Here is a 23,542-nt window from a genome sequence, read left to right on the forward strand (position 1 = left end):
TATATGTAAGATTCTAATATTTTTAAATTACATTTTTCACATAATTTTTATATGCAAGATTCTAATATTTTTAAATTACATTTTTCACATAATTTTTATATGTAAGATTCTAATATTTTTAAATTACATTTTTCACATAATTTTTATATGCAAGATTCTAATATTTTTAAATTACATTTTTCACATAATTTTTATATGTAAGATTCTAATATTTTTAAATTACATTTTTCACATAATTTTTATATGCAAGATTCTAATATTTTTAAATTACATTTTTCACATAATTTTTATATGTAAGATTCTAATATTTTTAAATTACATTTTTCACATAATTTTTATATGCAAGATTCTAATATTTTTAAATTACATTTTTCACATAATTTTTATATGTAAGATTCTAATATTTTTAAATTACATTTTTCACATAATTTTTATATGCAAGATTCTAATATTTTTAAATTACATTTTTCACATAATTTTTATATGTAAGATTCTAATATTTTTAAATTACATTTTTCACATAATTTTTATATGCAAGATTCTAATATTTTTAAATTACATTTTTCACATAATTTTTATATGTAAGATTCTAATATTTTTAAATTACATTTTTCACATAATTTTTATATGTAAGATTCTAATATTTTTAAATTACATTTTTCACATAATTTTTATATGCAAGATTCTAATATTTTTAAATTACATTTTTCACATAATTTTTATATGTAAGATTCTAATATTTTTAAATTACATTTTTCACATAATTTTTATATGCAAGATTCTAATATTTTTAAATTACATTTTTCACATAATTTTTATATGTAAGATTCTAATATTTTTAAATTACATTTTTCACATAATTTTTATATGCAAGATTCTAATATTTTTAAATTACATTTTTCACATAATTTTTATATGTAAGATTCTAATATTTTTAAATTACATTTTTCACATAATTTTTATATGCAAGATTCTAATATTTTTAAATTACATTTTTCACATAATTTTTATATGTAAGATTCTAATATTTTTAAATTACATTTTTCACATAATTTTTATATGCAAGATTCTAATATTTTTAAATTACATTTTTCACATAATTTTTATATGTAAGATTCTAATATTTTTAAATTACATTTTTCACATAATTTTTATATGCAAGATTCTAATATTTTTAAATTACATTTTTCACATAATTTTTATATGTAAGATTCTAATATTTTTAAATTACATTTTTCACATAATTTTTATATGTAAGATTCTAATATTTTTAAATTACATTTTTCACATAATTTTTATATGCAAGATTCTAATATTTTTAAATTACATTTTTCACATAATTTTTATATGTAAGATTCTAATATTTTTAAATTACATTTTTCACATAATTTTTATATGTAAGATTCTAATATTTTTAAATTACATTTTTCACATAATTTTTATATGTAAGATTCTAATATTTTTAAATTACATTTTTCACATAATTTTTATATGTAAGATTCTAATATTTTTAAATTACATTTTTCACATAATTTTTATATGTAAGATTCTAATATTTTTAAATTACATTTTTCACATAATTTTTATATGTAAGATTCTAATATTTTTAAATTACATTTTTCACATAATTTTTATATGTAAGATTCTAATATTTTTAAATTACATTTTTCACATAATTTTTATATGTAAGATTCTAATATTTTTAAATTACATTTTTCACATAATTTTTATATGCAAGATTCTAATATTTTTAAATTACATTTTTCACATAATTTTTATATGTAAGATTCTAATATTTTTAAATTACATTTTTCACATAATTTTTATATGTAAGATTCTAATATTTTCTTTGCCTGAATATAACTTTCATTGTAACAATTTTTATATAGAAAAATAAAAAAACATAATTGAAAACATTTTAAAGCAAGAACACAGAAAAATAAATTTAAAAATGGTAAAAATTATATAAACGTTCATGATAGGAATGAGCGGATGCACAGCTGGGGGGGGGGGAGAAAAAGAAAACCAGCACTTCTTACCTTCCTCCAACTACTTGACATCATTTTTAGACACTCTTTTGACTTTGACATTTTGGGCTTCCGAAAAATCCATTCTTAGACGACAGACGACTTCATTTGTTTTGGTTTGTGCAAAGCCAGAATCTCTCACTATTTGGGGCTAATTAAGCTATTTTTTTTGTACAAACAAGGTGTTTTTTTTATTTAATATCTTAGGACTTTACTGATTATCTTTGAGATAGACTCAGAAAACTAATATTTATTCTTCAGGGGATTTTTACAATGAATTTATTTAACTTTAAAATTTAGCTGAACTTGTTCGTTTCCGAATGTCACCATGAAAACATTTTTTATTATAACTTTCTTTTTCACGTGTACAAATATATTTTTTCCTTTTGGAAATTAACTTTAGGCTTTAATCTTTCAAATACAATCAAAAAGTAATCGGAAACCTTAAAAATTATTACAATGAACCGGCTTTCAAAATTATGTTCCACTATCCTTTTATCTGCCATTACTGCTTGTACCTACTATTTACGGCACAAAATTAAAAAATATCTCAGTTGAGAAGGATTTCACGCTTGTCTGTTATTCACAACCACTACTTTTTTTATAAACCAAAGATTTTTTGATCTCTATATGAATCATAATGTTGCTAGAAAATTCAAGGGGGGAGGGCATTTGATATATTAGAGGGATAAATTTCCTGTATAAATTTTATGTAAATTGATCATCCACTTTATGACCATTACCAATTTGACCAATATTTTTTTTTTTTACATATGTCGCTAGAAATTTCAGTTCTTGTCCAGAATTTCCCCTATATTAAAAAGCAAAAATAAAGAAAAATCTGTATGATGTATGTACCCATGTTGAAAGAAAATATATTCCAAAAATCACAAATTGATCAAGTAGTTTTATTTTTAAAATAGTGGGGGAGAGGAACTTGCTCAATCTTAAATATATTTTAATTCATGCAGATTTTGTATCTATTATTGCAGAGCCAATTCTCTATTGTATAATAAAGTCGGTCAACTTAGCTCATACACGCAGATCGTCATATAATGATTAGATCACTCTCCGACTGGCGTTAAAAGCATTTAATAAGAATAATTATATATTATTGGTTGACAGGAGCCAAATGGTTCAGATCCTTGCTAATTAAGCCAGACATGACTTCTGCTGCCAGAGTTTGAATCTCTCAACTGACGTTAATCACCCTGCACTGATGATTCCCGAAAGGATGAAACACTAGTGTCTGTAGGTATTTAATAATTATTATAGTAAATAATAATAATAAATTATATATATATATATATATATATATATATATTGGACTTTCCTGTCGATAGTACAGAAAAGATTTTTTTTTTAAAATGATGTGTGTCATCAGCTAGAATCAAAACCAAAACATTTAGTCTCCAGTCACATTCCCTACCGTTTGAGCTATCAACAGATAAACAAGAAAGTTATACAATTATCAAGCTATGAATAAATTTACGCATGAGCAAAAAGAAATACAAATATGTCGGCAAGTTAAAATGAACACTTTTCATTTCAACTTGCCATAATATTTCTGTGTGTGTTATTCCATCCAAACAAAGATCTTTCATGTTCTAAACCGTTCTTGATGTAGGATTATTATTTCCTGTTAATTTCAATTATATACGATCAGTAGTTTGTGACCATGAGTTTCTTGGTTAAATATTTTTCACACAGACACACGCATATCTACTGTTTTATTTATATAGATAACAAAATCATTCTTAATCGACTAATAGGAATTCATAGTCATTACAACATAAATCTCACCGAATTTGAGTTATTTTTTTTTATTACATTTTCACCCCAAACAAGGCAAATTGCCACTTTGGTGTAGGGGGCTACTATCAGGGGCAACAACTACTGGGGTACTATGTAGGGATTTGGGCAGCAAGGTGTCGGTTCACGTTACACTTGAACTTCTGCACGTCAGTACTGTTGGGGAAGCAGGGACCTGGAATGGAATTCCAGAGTCTAGCGGTTCTGGGGAAGAAACTATTGGAGTAAAAAGATCTTTTACATCTAGGGATCTCTACAGTGTGGGGGTGGGATTTAGCAGCCTGTCGGGTTTGTCGAGGGTGCACACGTCATGGGGGCACAAGTGATTGCAGTTCGTCAGAGCATTCACCACTGAAATACTTGTAGAAAAGGCAGAGGGATGCAACATTTCGTCGATGGGACAGAGGCTGAAGCTTAGATGCCAGTTCAGGGCCTATCAGGTTTGCGACTCTCTTTTGAACCTTGTCAAGGAGCGAGAGACTAGTAGCAGATGCACCAGCCCAGATGTGGCAGCAATACTCCATACATGGGCGAATGGTGGCCTTATAGAGGTACAGGATACTTTCGGGTGTTAGTAGTTTTCTAGCACGGTAGAGAGAGCCCACCTTTCTTGCAGCGGCCCTGGCAATGCCTTCAATGTAATTGTTCCAACTCATGTTTCCTGTGAACGTTAGGCCAAGGAGTTTGAAAGATGGACTCTCAGATAAAGAGTCGTTGGCCATTGCTATGGGTGGTAGAGAAGGTTTCTTGTAATCATTGAATGAAACTAGTTTAGTCTTGGCAGCATTGAACGCGACCAACCACTTTTGTCCCCATTCCACTACAGATTGGAGGTCTTCCTCTAGTGTTTCTGCCATTTCTTTAGAAATGTGTTCATTCGTTTTCCTGTCGTGCCTGCCATAGAGTGTAGTGTCATCAGCATATATACCCATCTCAGAGGCAATGTTGTCGGGGAGGTCATTTATGAATATTGTTGAGTTATCTCTCTTTATTCATTGACTGTGTTTTCAAAATGGCAGACAAGACAGCTGTTCTTCGGTTGCTCATAAAATTTGACTTTTTTTTAAAAAAAACTATTTGATCAGTTAATATGATTTTTGGAATATGATATTTTTGTTTCATCACAGATATGTACATTACACAGATTTTTCTTTATTTTTGTTTTTTGATATAAGGTAAATTCTGGATAAGAACTGAAATTTATTTATTTGGAAATATTTTAAACTGGTGGGGTTGTCATTTTCTGTAAAATTTAACATAAAATTATCACCTATTTCTTGCTAATTATTAGCTAAAAATTTGCAACCAATTATTTTTTTCATCCACAAGGACCTGTGGCGCAGTGGTTAAAGTGCTTCGAAAAATAAATTGTAAAAAGTGATATTCTCCTGAAGGTTGACAGTTCAATCCTCAGTGTGGGTGACCAAAACATACAATTGTGAATTACTTAGGACCTCTATTAAGGCATGGCTGATGGAACAAGAGCATGCTACCTTTGTGAAGTAAATAAAGGGTTCTGGTCGAATGACCCCAATGATTTCGACGATCTTACTTATAATTTACGGTTAGGACAATCAACCAATTAGAAGCCTCCAACTTTATTATAAAAATATCGAATTTTGGATTCAATTCAGTTTGTTGTCAACCTCTGTCTTGAAACAACTGAGTCGTAACTGCATTGATTCTTTGATGCCATCTTTGTTATTAATAATTACTCAACACTCGAGATCGTGACTGCATTGATTCTTCACCGATTTGATTTACTGCCGCCATCTTTGTTCAACATAATGTCTCAACACTTAACAGGTTTATTTTTAAAATTTTGTCTTATTTTATGACAGTAAATAAATTTTGACCAACCATTTTTTTTTTTTTTTGATTTCTGCAATTAAAGTACTCCTGCAAAATAGCATGCAAGTTATAAAATTAGTTTTTGCTTAAAGCTCAAGAATTTCTGTAAATTCACTAACCAGCATGATGAGCTTACAAAACGGTTTGTCAATATAATTAAACCAATGAAAATTTTATTTGAAATTTAAGTGTAACAAACTAAAATGCTATTTCAAATTTAAATGTGACAGACAAATGAAAATGCTATTTCAAATTTAAATGTGACAGACAAATGAAAATGCTATTTCAAATTTAAATGTGACAGACAAATGAAAATGCTATTTCAAATTTAAATGTGACAGACAAATGAAAATGCTATTTCAAATTTAAATGTGACAGACAAATGAAAATGCTATTTCAAATTTAAATGTGACAGACAAACGAAAATGCTATTTCAAATTTAAATGTGACAGACAAATGAAAATATTATTTCAAATTTAAATGTGATAGACCGACCTTCCGCTAAAAGAAACAAAGCTTCTCAAATATAACTGACGACAATTACTTACAACTAAAGCATCCGGCTCTGTGACATTTGCCAAGTTGAAATCAGATCGTTTGGCCTCCACAGTATCGTCTCTTTCATAAGCAATCAATTTAGATGTGGCACCCTTCAAGAAAAGCAGGCGAAAAAAAAAAAGAAAAGTGTTAATTTTGAACCATCGTAAAAAATATTTCGTATTACAAGTCATCAAGAAGTCCATATTCTATTAAAACTTCTATTTGTTTACTTTTCTCAAAATATATTTTCTCTCTCCACACCCTCCCTCTCCTCCGCCCAACTTTTTGCTCTCTCTGAACACACATACCTACATAAAATTTCCTTTTATATAGATTCCTGAAGAATATAGGTGGCACAAGGGAAGTAACTCTCTAATCAAAATTCAGAGTTACTTCCCTTGAATAAGTGCACAAAATGTGTGGAAAATTGATCTTTTCTGATGTTTTATTTATTTGCGTCCCCACGAAAGCAAAATAGACACAAGGTCGTTTTTAATGTGGTAGAAAAACCAGCCCCCCCCCCTAAAAGTGTGACCTCTGGCAGTATCCAAATAAATAGTAATTGGTTTCCCCTACATTGACCAAAAACCAATTACACAACAGATATTACCTGGGCGAAGGCATCTTTTCTGATGTATTCTTTGTCAATTTATTTTAGGATTAAAAAGAATGAATAAATTTTTCTAAATTTTTTAGATTATTTATCCGAGGTAACATCGATCAAGAAAATACCTATTTTGTGGATCTTTTTTTTGTAGTTTCGGATATACAAACATACACACAACTGCATTTTATATAATAGACTAGCCTGGGTGGCCAACGTTGCCCAGGTGTGTTGAGCAAAAAAAAAAAAAAAAAAAAGTGATAGTAGACAAGCGGATTGCGAAGGAGGAAAAAAATGTGAAAAAAAGTGACGTCTTTGCCGTTGCATACATCGCCAAACCAGAAGTGACGAAGGTTTAAATTATGGCTAGACAAACGAAAAGAGGGAATGACTTTCGAAAATATCGGAAAAAAAAAAGCGACCTCTCCTTATAGAAAAATGCCCACTTGAGGGTGAAAGAATTAATGATTAATGTTTTTAGCCAATTTTTTTTGTCGTCTGAAGGGTCGAGCTTAAAAACGACACCGGTCTCATGAAAATCCATCGCCTCTGTCGAAAGTTTTAGGCAAACATACATACATACATACATACAGACAGACAGATGAGATTCATATTATAGATGACACCTTTTTTTGTATAGAAATCACTCCAGATGCCGTAAGAAGCTAAAATAAAAATTGAAAAAAAAAAAAAAAAACACTGCAGGGTCAAAACCTAGCCACTGCTAAGTGTTATACTAAAAGATTCCAGCCCACAAACAGCAAGTCTTCCTCCTTTGTCAGAAACAGTGTTCAGGGAATGTAAACACTGAACAAAATAAAGCAAAAGATATGGAGTTGCTGAAAGTAAACACATTTTCTGCTTTCTGAAGAAAATTTAAATGCAAATGCAATAATTTTGTTTTCCTTCAATGAACGAGTTTTGCATGAATTTGAATGAAAAGTTGTAAGTTAAGAATTCAATACAGAATTTTTTTTTTTGAATACATATTAATTTATTTAAAAATTTAGAACAACTCAGTTTCGATGATATACGTTTTTATCAGGTATGGAATCAGATTGTGTATTTTCTTTTCAGATTTTAATAGATACCCATTCTTTTTCAAGTTAGTGGAACGAAAGTCCCAATTTTCTGAAAGAGACAAGAAAGAAGAGATAATGAACAAGAAACAAAAGTAAAGGTTTTAATTGAATATTTAATCTTTTACTTCAAAAACCTGGTTTCACTTAAGAATTTTCTTCTTTCTTTCCAAGGTATAGGCCATTGATTGATCATTCATTATTGTAAACATCTAACACAATTATATTTTTTTTTCTTCAATGTAAGCATTGTGAATTTTAATTAGAATTTGTAAGCTAAGCAACCAATACAATGCATAATTTGATTTTAGAAATAAACATTAATAAAACAATGCAGGTTCGATGATATACGTTTTTATCAGGTATGGAATCAGATTTTTTTTTATTACATTTTCACCCCAAACAAGGCACATTGCCACTTTTGTGTAGGGGGCTACTATCAGGGGTAACATCTACTGGGGTACTATGTAGGGATTTGGGCAGCAAGGTGTCTGTTCACGTTACACTTGAATTTCTGCATGTAGGTACAGTTGGGGAAGCAGGGACCCGTAATGGAATTCCAAAGTCTAGCGGTTCTGGGAAAGAAACCACTGGAATAGAAAGATCTTTTACATCTAGGGATATCTACTGTGTAGAGGTGAGATTTAGCTTCCTGTCGGGTTTGTCGAGGATGTTTACATCATGGGGGCACAAGTGCTTGCAGTTCGTCAGAGCATACTCCATTAAAATACTTGTAGAACAGGTAGAGGGATACAACATTTCGTCGATGGGACAGAGGCTGAAGCTTAGATGCCAGTTCAGGACCTATCAGATTGGCGATTCTCTTTTGAACCTTGTCTAGGAGCGAGAGACTAGTAGCAGATGCACCAGCCCAAATATGACAGCAATACTCCATATGTGGGTGAATGGTGGCCTTATAGAGGTACAGGATACTTTCGGGTGTTAGTAATTTTCTAGCACGGTAGAGAAAGCCTACCTTCTTTGCAGCAGCCCTGGCAATGCTTTCAATGTAATTGTTCCAACTCATGTTTCCTGTGGACGTTAGGCCAAGGAATTTGAAAGATGTACTTTCAGATAAAGTGTCGTTGGCCATTGCTATTGGTGGTAGAGAAGGTTTATTGTATTTATTGAAGGAAACTAGTTTAGTCTTGGCGGCATTGAACGTGATCATCCATTTTTGTCCCCATTCCACTACAGATCAGAGGTCATCCTCTAGTGTTTCTGCCATTTCTTTAGATATGTGTTCATTTGTTTTCCTATCATGCCTGTTATGGAGTGTGGTGTCATCAGCATATATACCCATCTCAGAGGCAATGTTGTCGGGGAGGTCATTTATGAATATTAGGAACAACAGAGGTCCAAGGATAGACCCTTGGGGCACTCCCGCATTTATATCATATTGTTTAGATGCACGATCGTCGAGGACAACCTGGATTTTTCTCTTATCTAAGAAGGATTTAATTATGTTAAGTATTCTACCAGTGATACCGTATGATCTAATTTTCCTGAGGAGACCCTCATGCTATACCCTGTCAAAAGCCTTTGATATATCTAGAGCTACTGCTCTGCCCTCCCCGGCTTTGTCCAGTGAATGGTATATACTTCAGAGATTACAGTGAGGATGTCTGCTGTGGAATGGGCTTGTCTAAATCCATATTGTTGGTCAGTCAGAAGTTTAGCATCTGTAAGGTGATGGGCTAGAGCATGGTTAATTAAGGTCTCAAATATTTTGGAAAAAAGTGGGAGGAGACTAATGGGGTGATAATTTAATGAGTCCATTCTTTCTCCAGAATTCTTGAATACTGGTACCACAGAAGCAGTTTTCCAACAGCCCGGAAAGAAAGATTCATTAAGGCATTTGTTGTATAGTTTGGGGAGAACTGGAGCTACTTCAGCTGAGCACTTTTTTAATAGCACAGCTGGGATGATATCGGGTCCACATGCCTTTGAAGTGTCAAGGTTTTTTATGATAGCATGCACCTGAGAAGGGGTGATTTTCAAATCGTCTAGCGTGGCATCTGTCTGCATAGGAAAGTCAGGTAGGGGGTGTTTGAGAGGGTCCAGTGAGGAGTTTGAGGCAAACCGACTGGCAAGCATGTTAGCCTTCTCGGTTGCTGAGCAAACAACCTCGTGATTGTTGGTTAGTGGGGGAATTGTTGATTGTCCATTATTTACTACACTGTTGTAGATTTTCCAGAATCACGAGTTCCTAATTTTTGTGCTTCGATGCGTTTTTTAGTGGTTTCCATGAATTCTCTTTTAGCTGTCGCTATTTCTTTCTTAACATTATTTCTAGCTTTTATATACTTCTGTCTGTTTGAACTGGACTTATGTCGGTTAAGTCTGCGGTATGCATGCTGCCTTTGAGCAATGGCAGTTGCGCAAGTCGAAGTAAACCATTGAGGAGAGTGGGACTTGCTATAAAATTTCCGCCTGGGGATATGTGCTTCTATTGCAGTTTTGAACCATTCAGTGGTCTCATTTGCGCACTGTTCAGCAGGAAGAGAAAAAATATTTTCCCATGGGGCATCTCTGATAAGATCTCTGATGGCTTCCCAGTCAGCCTTTTTATAATATCTCGTTGTTTTGAGCAATGGATCTTCAGTTTTGGCCCCAGAGTTTAGGGCGATTTCAACCATTATCACTGCATGATCAGCGTTCCCAAGTGGGCTGTTGGCATTCGTTATACAATCATCGGGAGCTGTGGTCAAAAACAGATCTAGAAGTGATGTGTATTGTTCTTGCTGGTCAGGGAAACGGGTTGGGAATGTAACCATTTGTGATAGGGAGTGAGATATAGCGAAGCTATGTGTTGTGCTGCCCGCTGCATCTGTGTGAGTAGAGAATCCAAGCCAGTTTTTATGGTGGATATTAAAGTCACCAAATACATGTACTTGTGCGCTAGTGTCGAGGGAGAGTGCTGTGTCTATGCTGTCAGAGACTTTGTTTATTATGGTGCAGTCCTGGGTGGAGGGAGAGCGGTAGAGAAATAAAAGTAGCTAATGTTGTGTTGCATGTTAAGTCTAAAGCATATAAATTGTGTATTCTCTTTAAGATTACACAATCTTGATTATCCAATGATACAACAAAAGGAAAAGAAAAAAAATTGATTCCTTGCCTGATGAAAACGTATATCATCGAATTTGAGTTGTTTTTAATTTTTAAATGAGTTAACGTTTATTTAAAAAATAAAAAAAATTATGCATTTCTTACAAAATTCTAATCCAACACAATGTGACGTTGCACTGGCATTATACATATCACATTAAACATTATCATTGGCCAGACAAGATCATATATGTAAAATAAGCCTCGGACTTATGTTGCCAGATATACTAATAAAACCAAGAAGAAAAATGTCTAATATAAAAGCTGTACGGCTCAAAAGAAAGATTCGATCGTCAGGATATGCAGGTGCTCCTTGGATAACAAACATGGAGTTACCCAGCTGAGACTTTGTGAGTGTTGCATCATCTAGATTCAAGTAACAGAATACAACAGATTAAATAAAAGTAAATGCATACAATCATCAGAAACCAAAGTCAATACCAAGAAGGAAATGGACCACAAAGGAATTTAGTAATTACGTGATATTAGAAAATCACCACCCACACAAATGGGCTCCTTTATACATAGAACAATCCTAAAGTATTACTGTCAATTTTCCAAATATCTAACTGGTCTGGCCATAAGATAATTAACTATATATGAAAATAAAAAAATAATTGGAATATGCTCTGGTGAACTCATAGCATATGTACCCCCTCCACTCTGTGTACATAGTTCCGACTAATCCAACAAGCAGCAAAATCCCACCCTTTCACTGCTAAGGTTCCTAGATGCCAGAAAGCCTTCTACTCTAATAGTTTCTTCCCACGGACTGCTTGAGATAATTAACTATACATAAAAATAAAAAATAATTGGAATGTGTTCTTGTGACGTGACCATCCCAGGGGACAATTGAACTCCCCACGGGGGGAGGTCAGGACTCCCGAAATGCTGGAGAAGTCAGGCAGATATGATTTCCTTATTATTTAATTATCGTTTGTGTGCCCGGGTGACGACAACAAACCTTGCTGAGAGAAAGATTGGATTGTAAATTTCATTGTTTTATAGAAAGGCAACAACTCAATGTCACTTTGAGAAGAGGTAACAAAAACATAATTTTGTTTTCGATGTCAACGAATGATGACTCAAGGGCAGAGGAGTAATGTTTAGCCTTTGAGTACAATAACCCTGACCGAGGTTATAGGCTTAACCTTTCGGTCATGAGAATGGCGCCTGCAATCCACAGGTGTAACTGGGGAAGATAGAGCCTCCCCTAGGGGTGATGTAACTAGATGCGATTGGTCCAGGAAGTGGCCCCGGCTCACCATTCACCCACTATATGAACAGGTCCACAGCATCAAGACCGCAGATTGAGTTAGAGAATCGGGCAGAGTTTGGAGAGAATCAAGCGCAATCAAAGAGTCGCCACTCCCCACTCTCTTCCAGCATCATTCCACCGCAATACAGAGAGTAATTAATCTATTTTTTGGCTCAGTTGAGTCTGTCAAAATCAACATTGAACTACGTAAAATTGTACATAACTATATATATTGTATATCTTATCTGGAATTTAATCAGTAGAATAGAGATTTGAGTTTGTTCTTTCTTTTGTGTGCATGAGATTGATGTCCTTCCAACATAACAGATTGACGAAGAGGCGACATATCAACCGATCATGCAAATTTTGACCAACCAAATCGATTGATGGGTCCGACCACACTGAGATACCTTGCTGACCTACGAAGGACGGGTCACATTTGGTCCGTGACCGAGGATTGACTCTTATGTGACAAAGGGATCCCTTGGAAAGGGATCGCTTCATGGCTTCACACACTGATGAATTTATAGCACTTGATTAAAAGTAGTAAGTTAAGTCACTGCAATATATAAATTAAAAAAAAAATTCATTTAAAAATTAAGAACAACTTAGTTTTGATGATATATAGTCTTCATCAAGCATGGAATCAGGTTGAGTTTTCTCTTTATTTCTTTTTATGACATGTCACTAGAAAATCTAAGGGTACTTATGTATTTTTGGTACCCGCTGAAAAAAATAACATTATTATTTAGAAACATGAGGGGAGGGTGTTTTGTAACTATTCTGTGCTTCCACCTAACAATCTATATATCTATAAAAGTGAAAGTGTCTGTCTGTCTGTGTACATTTCCCTACACAATAACTGTCAATTTTCAGTCTACAGACTCGAAATTTGATATACAAGATACTGAGATTTGGGAAAATCGATGTGATTGGTTGTCGGCCAGAAATTTGGCTGTTAAAGGGTCAAAGTTTAAAGATTTGACCTTTGAAAACTCTACCAAACTCCTCTGCCAATTTTGGGTCTAAACACTTGAAATTTTAGATATAGGTTCCTTGGACATGGATCTAACTTAATAACTTGATTTGAGCCCAAAACAATAGAATAAAATAAATATTAAGGGGTCATAATAGGGGTCAAAGTTTTTAAAAATTTGACCTCTGCGGTCTCTACCAAATTACTCAGGCAATTTCTGGTCTAAACATGTTCGGGAATTTGGACGGAATTTCAAACTGAATCCTTTATTCACTTTACGAGGGTAGCATGCTCTCGTTCTGTCAGCCATGACTGGATTGAGGTCCTAAGTAATTCACAATTGTATTTTTCAATCGCCCACACTGAAATTGCATCCAAATTCCCAAGTTCAACAAGATACACCTGAAGAAAGATTGAGATTACATCCATCAAAACGTTGTGAAAATGACACTCAAGATGAGAACAGTAGTCCGATGGATCCAAATAATACGAATAACCAATCCTCATCTCAAAAATTCAGAAACATAACATGTTTTTCCTGTTCACTTATCTTACATATCTGTTTACTAATGTACCACAACAATACTTTATTTATATTATTTTTAATGTTGGAGGACATTTCCACTTTTTGACCTTGTGTCACATCTTACTGAGGTGAGCAGCAAGTAAATATCTACTCTATGGGAATTGAACTATTGTTATATTTTAGATACCTTATTTTTGCGCAGTTTCAATCGTCCATTCGGTACATGAAAGAAAATATCTTCTTGTTCCAAGATTGTTGGCTCTGAACCGCTTTCAATTTTGGCACGCTCTTTCAGTGCAGAATCATCCGTGACCCGAGCTTTGATTTCAATGTTACTTGGCATTGTAGAGCTGGAAAAAAAAAATGAAAAACAAATTCCTTTGTTTATTGATTCATTCATTACATACTAGCGGGGGTGCCCGGCATTGCCTGGGTGTTTAAGTGGCGTAGTAAGGAACCCCATGCAGAAGTGGAGAGGGGGGGGGGTCAAGACAACAGTAGCGGAGGTGCCCGGTTGTGTGTAAGAAGTGTCGTAAGGAACCTCGGAAAAAAAAAAAGCAGTAGTAGAGAGGGGGGGATAAAAATAACAGTAGGCAAAGGTGCTAAAAAAAAAAAGTGTTAGTAGGCAGGCAGGCTCGAACCCATAATGCAAAGGAGGAAAAAAAAAAAAGACCTGACGTCTTAGTCAATGTTTCTATCGCCCAACTAGAAGTTGAGAACTTAAAATATTGCAGCATTAAGAATTGACTATATAAGGTTAAATTGGATTAAAAAAAAAAAAAATAGACCTGACGTCTTAGTCAATGTTTCTATCGCCCAACTAGAAGTTGAGAACTTAAAATATTGCAGCATTAAGAATTGACTATATAAGGTTAAATTGAATTAAAAAAAAAAAAAAAGTAATGCTGCAACATTTTAAGTTATTAATTTATTATATTTTTTACTAGAATATCTTGTCCTTTTCTTCCCCAGTTTTAACAACTAGTCCTTTACTTTTCCATGTTTAAGCTTAACCATATTACTTTTCATGCTCGCATTTTCTATTGTAATGTATAATTGTAATTTACCGTCATCTATATGACGTGTGTATATTTATGAGTTTCCACTATCGTCTGGCGGTAAGAGTATATGAGTATATATACATGTATCTATGGCCATCTAGCATTGCGATTGTCTATCTAAAGTTGGTTGTGTGTGTATATACATTTAAATACAGTCCATGACAGAACAATAATATACATACATAACTTTACAGCACAAAAGACGAATAAAACTTATTTAGGTTTCAACATCTGGCCAATTCAGAAACATATCTTGTCCATCTTGGGTCTTGTCTTGATGGAAAAGCTGCAATGTATATTTTCCCTCAAAACAACAGAGCCTTGGGTTTCATTTTCGGACACTTTTTTTTTTATTCCAGAGTGTTTTTTTTCTTTCCTTCTTGGATAGTTACACGCTGATTCTGACTATCGCTATTTCTGCTCGGATCCATCATGATCTGTCGACCGTCTCTCTCTCTCTCTCCCAACTCCGACTGTTCTCTCTCCACATATCTCAAAAAGACTGTCTCCTCTCTTAATGACATTAGTATACGTCACTAAAATAATCACCTGATGTTTTTACATGTCATTATTTCTAAGTTGTCAACTGAATTGTGATAACATTTTTAAGTTAAGATTCCTAAATTTATGGAAATAAATATTTATGCTAAATATCTTTATTATTCTAAAACATTTTAAGCTGACAAAACTTTTTGGCTTGAGTAATCATAATAATCATTGACCAGCCACCTTTTGGTATTGCTCGGTCAATATCCAACTTCCCTATGTAATTCTCCACATCCGAGTCTTGGAGTCATTTTTTGAATAGTTCACTCGAATTGAAAATATGTGTAGCCATTTTCTTTTTCCTTTTTAGAGAAGTAATTATTTGCTTTATACTGAGAATGTGATTGGACATAGTTGTTTTTTTCTTTTTTAGAAGCGTAATTTTTAGATACATACAGTGGGTAGCAAAAGTATTTGATGCATTGGTTTTTGTCATATTTCTCAAGAAATATCAAGTTCATTTGAATGAAATTTAATCTCAATCTTTGAACAGATATTATCTATTTAAAAATAAAACGGAAATGAATATATACTTAGTATTTATTAACAAAAAATCAAATTATATGCAAAAGTATTTAACACACTATCAAATTTCATTCTTAATCTTGCTACAATATTTCAACCAATCAGAAGGCACTGCAGGGTTCCAGCTCCTTAAAGATTAGTTGATAACAACTCTTAGACATTGCACAGGTTGCCTCTTTCATTACTGTTATAAAATAGTTAAAACAAAGGAATTGACTATTGACTAATGATAAGCGCTAGGAAATCATAGCAAGGCATAAAGATGGAAAGAGGTACAGGAAAATAGCTTCCGAACTAAATTTGGCGGTGAGTACAGTTGGGGATGTCATGAGAAAGTAGAAAACAACAGGGGGTAATACTGAAAATTTTCTAAGAAGTGGTCGACCACGTAAATTAAATGATACATTGCTCATAACGTGAAGGAAGAACTATTTCTGATTCGTTCAGAAATTCAAAAAGATTTGTAGGAAATAGGTATTGAAGTAAGCAAGGACAAAATCAAGTGATCATTGAATCGCACAGGCCTGTATTCTAGATCACCGAGAAAGACTCCATTGTTGAGTCCTAGACACGTGAAAGATCGTTTGAAATTTGTAAATGTCAATGTGAATCGGATAACTTCTGGAACAAAGTTATTTGGTCAGATGAAACAAAAATTGAGTTTTTCGGAAGAAAGATGCACAACCATGCATGGGGGAAAAAAGACACAAAATTGAAAGCATCTATTAGCATTCCCACTGTAAAATTTTGAGGTGGAAGTGTGATGATTTGGGTCTGCTTTTCTCCAAATGGAGTTGGAAGAATGGAAATCATAGAAGAGAAAATGAATGCATCAAAATACACGAACATTTTGTCAGCACATTTGTTCAAGAGTGTCGCAGATTAAAGATTGGGCTGTCACTTTATCTTACAGCAAAACAATGATCCCAAGCACAAGACTAAAATTACTATGAAATGGTTTAAGGATAATGGGTTGGTTGGTTGTTTTACGGCATATCAACCCTTTTCGGGTTATTTAATGCAGAATCCAAAGATTCGGAAGAAAAGTTTTTTTAATAGAATATATTTGTTTTTTTCACGTCGGTTTCTATTTAACCCATAGTTGGGACCCTAATAGGTACTACCACTCCGGGTCAGAGTGGACCTGGGAGCAATGGTAATTAAAGGGTGGCTCCATACTCCCCAAAGCCCATAAGCTGGGGCTTCACCACTGGATATAGTTTAAGGTCATATCCAGGACCCCCATTGAGGGACTTTTACCCTCTGCAGGGGGGGGGGCAGTCGGCGTATTCTAATGCCCCACCGACAGGGCCTAAGGATAATGGGATTAGTGTTCTACAGTGGCCTAAACCAGTCACCTGACCTAAATCCCATTGAAAATCTGTGAAAAACTTTGAAGTTAAGGGTGCATACAAGAGATCCCAAGAATATCAAGGAATTGAAAAAAGTTTGCAAAGAAGAATGGTTGGAACTATCAGCAAGTGTTTATAAGAAACAAATAGGCAGTTATGTAAAGTGTTTGAAGGCTGTAAGGCAGAATAAAAGATAAACAAAAAAATATTAGTAAATGTGTTAAATACTTTTGCATATGGTTAATTTGATTTTTTGTTAATAAATATTTGTCAACTAAGTATATTTTTATTTCTGTTTTATTTTGAAATAAATAATATCTGTTCAAAGATTGAGTGTAAATTTCATTCAAATTAATTTGATATTTCTTGAGAAAAAAAAAAAAAAACAATGTATCAAATTATTTTGCTGCCCACTGTACTTTACTTTCTTGACGTGTGCTACACCCGATTCCTCTATGTTTATAGAATCACTTCTCACACTCATAACCCTTTGACTGTTGCAATATTTTTGAGCTAATGAGGAGGTAAATATTTATTTATTGTAAAAATAAATATTTACAACAAAATGTGGCACAAGGCCAAAAGGGGGGCTGGGGGTTAATGTGGACCTAACTAACATAACGTTAACTAGACTCTTTCACCAAAATACCAGAATCACTCTGTGGACATCCTAACTAAAACTCGAAAATACAAATATATACATGATGTGTGTGTGGGGGGGGGGGATAAAAATCTTATTTACAAAAAACAAAAAAACGAATGAAAATTTACAATGAGAAAAAAAAGTGGTTAGTAGAAGAACCCCCTCACTAATAATTGTGGCAGATAGAAAGTTTTGTCAGCCGAAAAAATGTAGGTCCCCGAAAACTGACTTTTATTAAATAAACACCACAAAATAGGCCTACATCACTGACAAAACAACCATCACCTAAATAGCACCAGGAATGGGGATTATCGAACCAAAAGAGGGAGAAAAAAAAAAAAAAAAAAAGAAGCGGGGGGGGGATGGGACAGGGACAAACTAAAAAGGGATGACAGCATGCTAAGTTAAAAAATTAAACAAAAATGCCTAACTAGCCTATTCTAGGTGGTCCGATGAATGTCTATGTTCGTTCACGGTTCTCAATATTCTTGAAACTTAAGATGAGTCAAAAATAAAGCACAAAAGTGTCAATTTTAGCCATTTTAACCCGAAAGGCACCCCTAGAATAGAAACAGTTAAAAGATGAAGGAAAGAAAAACACAGCCTGAACACCAAATAAAAATGTTGCAAAAAATCAACTTTCCAAAAAGTATATTTTTTTAAATATATTTAATATTAAAAAATGTTACAATATGAAAACACGGTAGTATTAGGTTAAAATGCTATAGCAAAAGTGTTGGTTTTAGTGCCCAAAATTAATGTCGTCGAAAGGGCCTTAATGAGCATTCTAACCCAACAAAATGTTAAAACAACAAATCAAGCAATTTTATTTCTTTGTTATTTACGTGAAAATTTAGAGTTTTATTGTTAAAACTCACTCAGAAAGAAAGTTTAAAGAAAGGGATGAAAATCTATAGTCAGTTAACAAAGTAAATAGGATAGCGATAACGAAAATAAAATGCAAGACATTTTAAAAAGAGAAAGAAATATACTTGCTACTAAACCAGCGAAGAAAGAAAGGAAAGTGGAAAAGGTTGATGAAGAAAGTGGAACTCTGTCCCGTTTTCCTGCTTTCCAACTGACTACAATATGGTCGTCTTCAAGTCCAACGTAAACAAGTTCTTGGTAAGCCATTCCCTTAAGTAATACAATTTACCAAATTTCCTTTATTAATGACTAGCAGGGGTACCCGGCGTTGCTTGGGTGTTTTAGAGGTGTGTGTGCTCGGGCGGGGGGGGGATAAATCTAAACAAAACAATAAACGAAGTAATAACCCTGTTTAAATATGTTAAAGAGTGAGCTGACCGAGAAGCCCAGCGAAAAAACTTTTGGCGGACATACACAAAAAGTGCACACACTAACACACATTTTCGCTTTTATATATATAGATTACTACGATATTGTCCCATTGATTACTGTACACTCATAAGCCCTTATCCTCGAGTGGCCTCTGGGCCTTGATAAGTGGTGACTCCTTCGTAAATAAAAAAAAAATTAAAATAAGAAAGGCGGTCACGTGCCTGGTGATAATTCCCATATGATAAAATGGCCACTTTGTTACTAAGAAAACCAAATAATTTATTAAATAAAAATTTATTAGAATGTTATAATTAAAAAAACTATATATACATGCATTTATTCAATTAAAATGCTAGAGCAAAATTTTAATTGATTCGATAGTTTTTGGGGTTTTTAGTCGCGTGCAAGCGACTCTAAAAATCACTCCGGTCGGTCGGTCAGTCTGTCCGTAACACTTTTGTGCTTGGCCTTTTTGGTTAAGATCAAAGGTCTGTTGTTAACAGATGCTGTTCTTAGCTTTTTAAGTTTTTCTTGGCCTTTTGACCAAGATATTCACCCACATCTAGAGGGCATCCCCACTTAGAGACTGACCCGCAGAAGCGAGGTTCCTTTTACAAATCTAGTGGAACGGGCAGTCTATCAACTAGATAGGGTTAGAAGGGTCCTACTAATCACCTTTAGTTTTTTTCTTCCCCCGTCCTCAACACAAATGAATTATTGTACCATTTTTGTTATCTTTTTTGTTTTTTTACACGTCAAAAAAAAAAAGTTTTAAAAATTGGGAGTTAAGTAGGACGTTCCCCAGTACGAAAGGGTGAATGTGGTATTATGGTGAAAGAAGATACTAGCTGGGAGAAACTTTTGATTTTGTTTAGTTCTGGAGTGACAAGGATGACCAACGACACCCACAATCCCCCCTTTTGAGTTGGCCATGTGCCTAAGTTTTTTGTTCATTGTTGATTTTGACTGTATTTTTAACATGAATAAAGGATTTAATATCTCAAAGTGTAGTATCTGTTCTTACTACATGCTGTACTTATTGTGATATAAAGTAGGGGATCACTTTTCTGTATTAACTTAATGTAAAATGATCACCCACTTTACAACCAGTCAGTCTTAAAGCCATTCAAGTCATTCTCCAGATCATTCAAGTTGTTTTTGAAGGATTCCAGTTATTTTTTTAAGCATTCAAGTCATTCAATTCATCCTTAAGTTCATTAAAGTCATTCTAAGTTATTTACTTTTTATTTATTTAAGTCATTTCAGCCCATTTTTCGGTCATTTTAGTTTATCTTTAAGAATTTCATGTCAATCCTACATTCACGCATTCATTCATTACACGAGATGGCTATCAGTCTTGTTTTTTTAGTGTTGATACCCTGAATGGGCGCCTCTAAATGCATTTTTCCCATTTTTTTTATTATTATTTCGATTAATAATCATACAAGACTTAAAACTTAAATAAAAATTCGGTACTCATTGGGCGTTGAGTTCTATGGCAACCAGCAGAAAAATTTAACAAATTTTATTGGTTGATGTTTTGTTGTAGTTAAAGTAAACATTTACCCCCCCCCCCAAAAAAAAATAACTCCTGACTCTTTTGTCTCCCCAAAATTTAATCACGTGATTACGGAGTAGCGTCAATAAAATAAACCATTCATTCAAGTACCGTTTGTTATGGATTTAGCTGAACACGATATTAAAAATCACTTTATTGATACTTATGCGCTTATGTTACCAAATCGTATTCAGCTAAATCCATAACAAGCGGTACTTGAATGAGTGATTTATTTTATTGACACTACACCGTAATCACGTGATTAAAATTTCAGCAGACGAAAAATTGGGAGACAAAAGAGTCAGGAGTTCCGAAAAGAAAAATACTGGGGGTCTGTATTCTGGAATAAGTACCTTTAAAATAAATAAAACTGATTTTTTTTTTTTAAATACAAATAAAAATAATTCACATTATTGAAGCCTGTGATGGTTTCGTAATTCGTTTTAGTTTCAGTCAGTTTCTGTTTTTACATAAAACTATTCTGAACTCCATTTTGTTTCTGTAGCTGAAAAGTGTCAACATTACCCAGATTACACAAATACAATCGAACTAAAGTATTTTTATATTTATTTATTTCGTAACATAAGGCTGTCGCCCTTTCGAGCCAAGAAGGAGAAATCTTTCACGACTGAGACAATTTTAATTTTTGTTCCTTTTTTCCACATTAAAAAACGACCCTGGTATCTAACTCTGTCCCATGGGGAGGCATTGTAAATATGAACATAAGGGTGCCGCCATTTTGTTTGTTTATATAAAACTATGGTAGCACAAAACGTTCACTTTCTACATTCAAAGTTGAGACTTGAGATTCAATAAATATCGAAACACAGTAAACGTCAAAATAGTTAAACGTTTTCCGCTGCTATAGTTTAAACAAGATGTGGGAACAAGTAATTTCATTATTATTATTATTATTATTATTATTATATAACCAGTTCCGATCCACTTATCTCCCCACGGGGGCAAAATTTAACAATAGCTCAGATTTTTTTTTTTTTAAGTTTGTTTTTAATGCGGTAAAATCACTTTCAGATTACGATTACTGTTTCCACTTCACATCCGGTTTTTTTAAATGATTATTTAGAAAAGCCGTATTTAACATAAGCGAGGGGGGGGGGCTTGTTCTATTCTGTACTTTCATCGGTGCTTGTACACTTTATTGCCGAAATTGGAGACGCCATTTTATTTCACGCACCTGCTCTCCAAATTTAGGGGAGAAACTATGGCCGAAGCAATGAAGCATGAAATAAGTAACAAAAAAAATTAAACTTTCGGAAAGAACTATGATAAAAAGTAAATAAAGTGAAAGAGAACATATATCCGTAATTGTTTAATTGGAAATGTTTCGATTTAATTAATGAAAACGGGAATGTTTTTCATGGAATATTTTTTTTATTAAAAACAGAAAATGAAATGACATATAATGGTTTAAACTGGGCGAGCGAGCGCCATTTGAAAACAAAACATTTATTGTATAAAAATTTATCAAAATATAATTGGAAAAACATTCAAAAGTTTGCGTAAAAAATATAATTTTAAGAAAACAATTTTGTAATGAAAGCAAGATTTATAAAATAGTTTTTTTTGTTGTTGTTGTTGTTTTCGAACAAATAATTCTAAACAGTTTAATTTTTTATTTATTTCATGCTTCGGCCATAGTCTGTCTCCCCAGGATTTGGAGAGCAGAGGTGTGTGAAATAAAATGGCGTCCCCAATTTCGGCAATAAAGTGTAGAAGCACCTAACAATTCAAAAGACAAGAAACCGTAAAAAAAATCAATTAAAACCGGAAATAAAATGTAAACAGTAATCGTAAAGATAACCCACTTTCAAAAAAAGGGAAAATTCTTGATTGGGACTAATTTTTTCTAAAGATAACTCGGTATTTTTTCAGCATCCAGACTTACCACAGTCTGGATGCTGAAAAATTACCGAGTTTAGATCGGATTTTTCAAGTTAAAATTCAATTTTTACCGTACTTTCGTTTATTACATTGCTAAGTGAAAATACAGAAAAGTTAACAAAGCCCTCCTAAGGAGGGCCCCTCCTCAGGTTTCTAAGTAATAATGTTAATATTTCAGCACGATCTGTAAACTGCAGAAGTAACGATAATCCAAATGCATAAACTTTTTCGATTTGTTTACAAAGATGTCGATTTTCCAGTCAAGTTTTCATTTTGTCGTTTAACGTTTACGATAAAACTTGGCTAAAATGTAAAACGCGTCGATCGATGGCCTAATCAGTTTTTTTTTCTTTTTTAATTTGAATAAAAGAAAAAAGTAAAAAATTTGGTACCTGTACAGTTTAATCAAGACATTAAAAAAATGAAAATATTGAAAAAAAAAAAAAAATTATTATAGTGATATGAAGTTCTCCGATAAAATCAAGTAGTTTTTTTTTCTTTTTTTACTTCGAAAAAACAATTTGTTATGATACCGAGCAAAAAGGTCGTCATGTTTCGATTTTTAGGAAGAAAAGTTAGTATTAAAGATGGAGTGTCGACGCTTTAAACGGAGTTATCTCCCTGTGGCGTGTTCAAAAAATTCAAAGATGGTTACCTTCATTGCGCTCTCATAAAAAAGTTTTTCGGCTGTAAAAACAAAAACAAAAAAAAACTACTCGATCAAATTATGTGAAATTTTTTTCTGAGATCTTCAGTCCAAAACGGATACGTATAATATAACCTTTTTTTTTTTTCGATATTTTCCTTCTTTTTTTTTAATGTCTTGATTAACCTGTACCCATTTTTTTTTTTTTTAATGTCTTGATTAACCTGTA

At 33.2% G+C, this 23,542-nt stretch overlaps 2 protein-coding genes across 8 annotated transcripts in view; one reads left to right on the forward strand and one right to left on the reverse strand.

Annotated features, from left to right (window-relative positions):
• Window positions 1-23,542, forward strand: part of LOC145265482 (S-phase kinase-associated protein 1) — a 147,713-nt gene that overhangs the window by 85,966 nt on the left and 38,205 nt on the right. The gene's annotated exons all lie outside the window — the stretch shown is intronic.
• The window catches only part of LOC145265479 (uncharacterized), a 50,804-nt gene that overhangs the window by 26,494 nt on the left and 768 nt on the right, over window positions 1-23,542 (reverse strand). For 2 of the 6 annotated variants that reach the window (XM_080121347.1, XM_080121350.1), the window contains exons 2-3: window positions 13,969-14,131; window positions 6,239-6,340 (exon numbers count right to left, since the gene is read on the reverse strand). In XM_080121347.1, coding sequence (XP_079977473.1) covers window positions 6,239-6,340; window positions 13,969-14,124 — 258 coding nt within the window. In that variant the 5' untranslated portion in view covers window positions 14,125-14,131. Of the gene's footprint in view, window positions 1-6,238; window positions 6,341-13,968; window positions 14,132-15,024; window positions 15,367-21,174; window positions 21,861-23,059; window positions 23,242-23,322; window positions 23,345-23,542 lie in introns of those variants that run through there. The other 4 variants (XM_080121351.1, XM_080121349.1, XM_080121348.1 and 1 more) reach the window with 4 other exon arrangements.

Source organism: Euprymna scolopes, chromosome 40, assembly GCF_053919585.1.
Source record: "Euprymna scolopes isolate OS-2025 chromosome 40, ASM5391958v1, whole genome shotgun sequence".
NCBI classification, from domain to species: Eukaryota; Metazoa; Mollusca; class Cephalopoda; order Sepiida; family Sepiolidae; genus Euprymna; species Euprymna scolopes.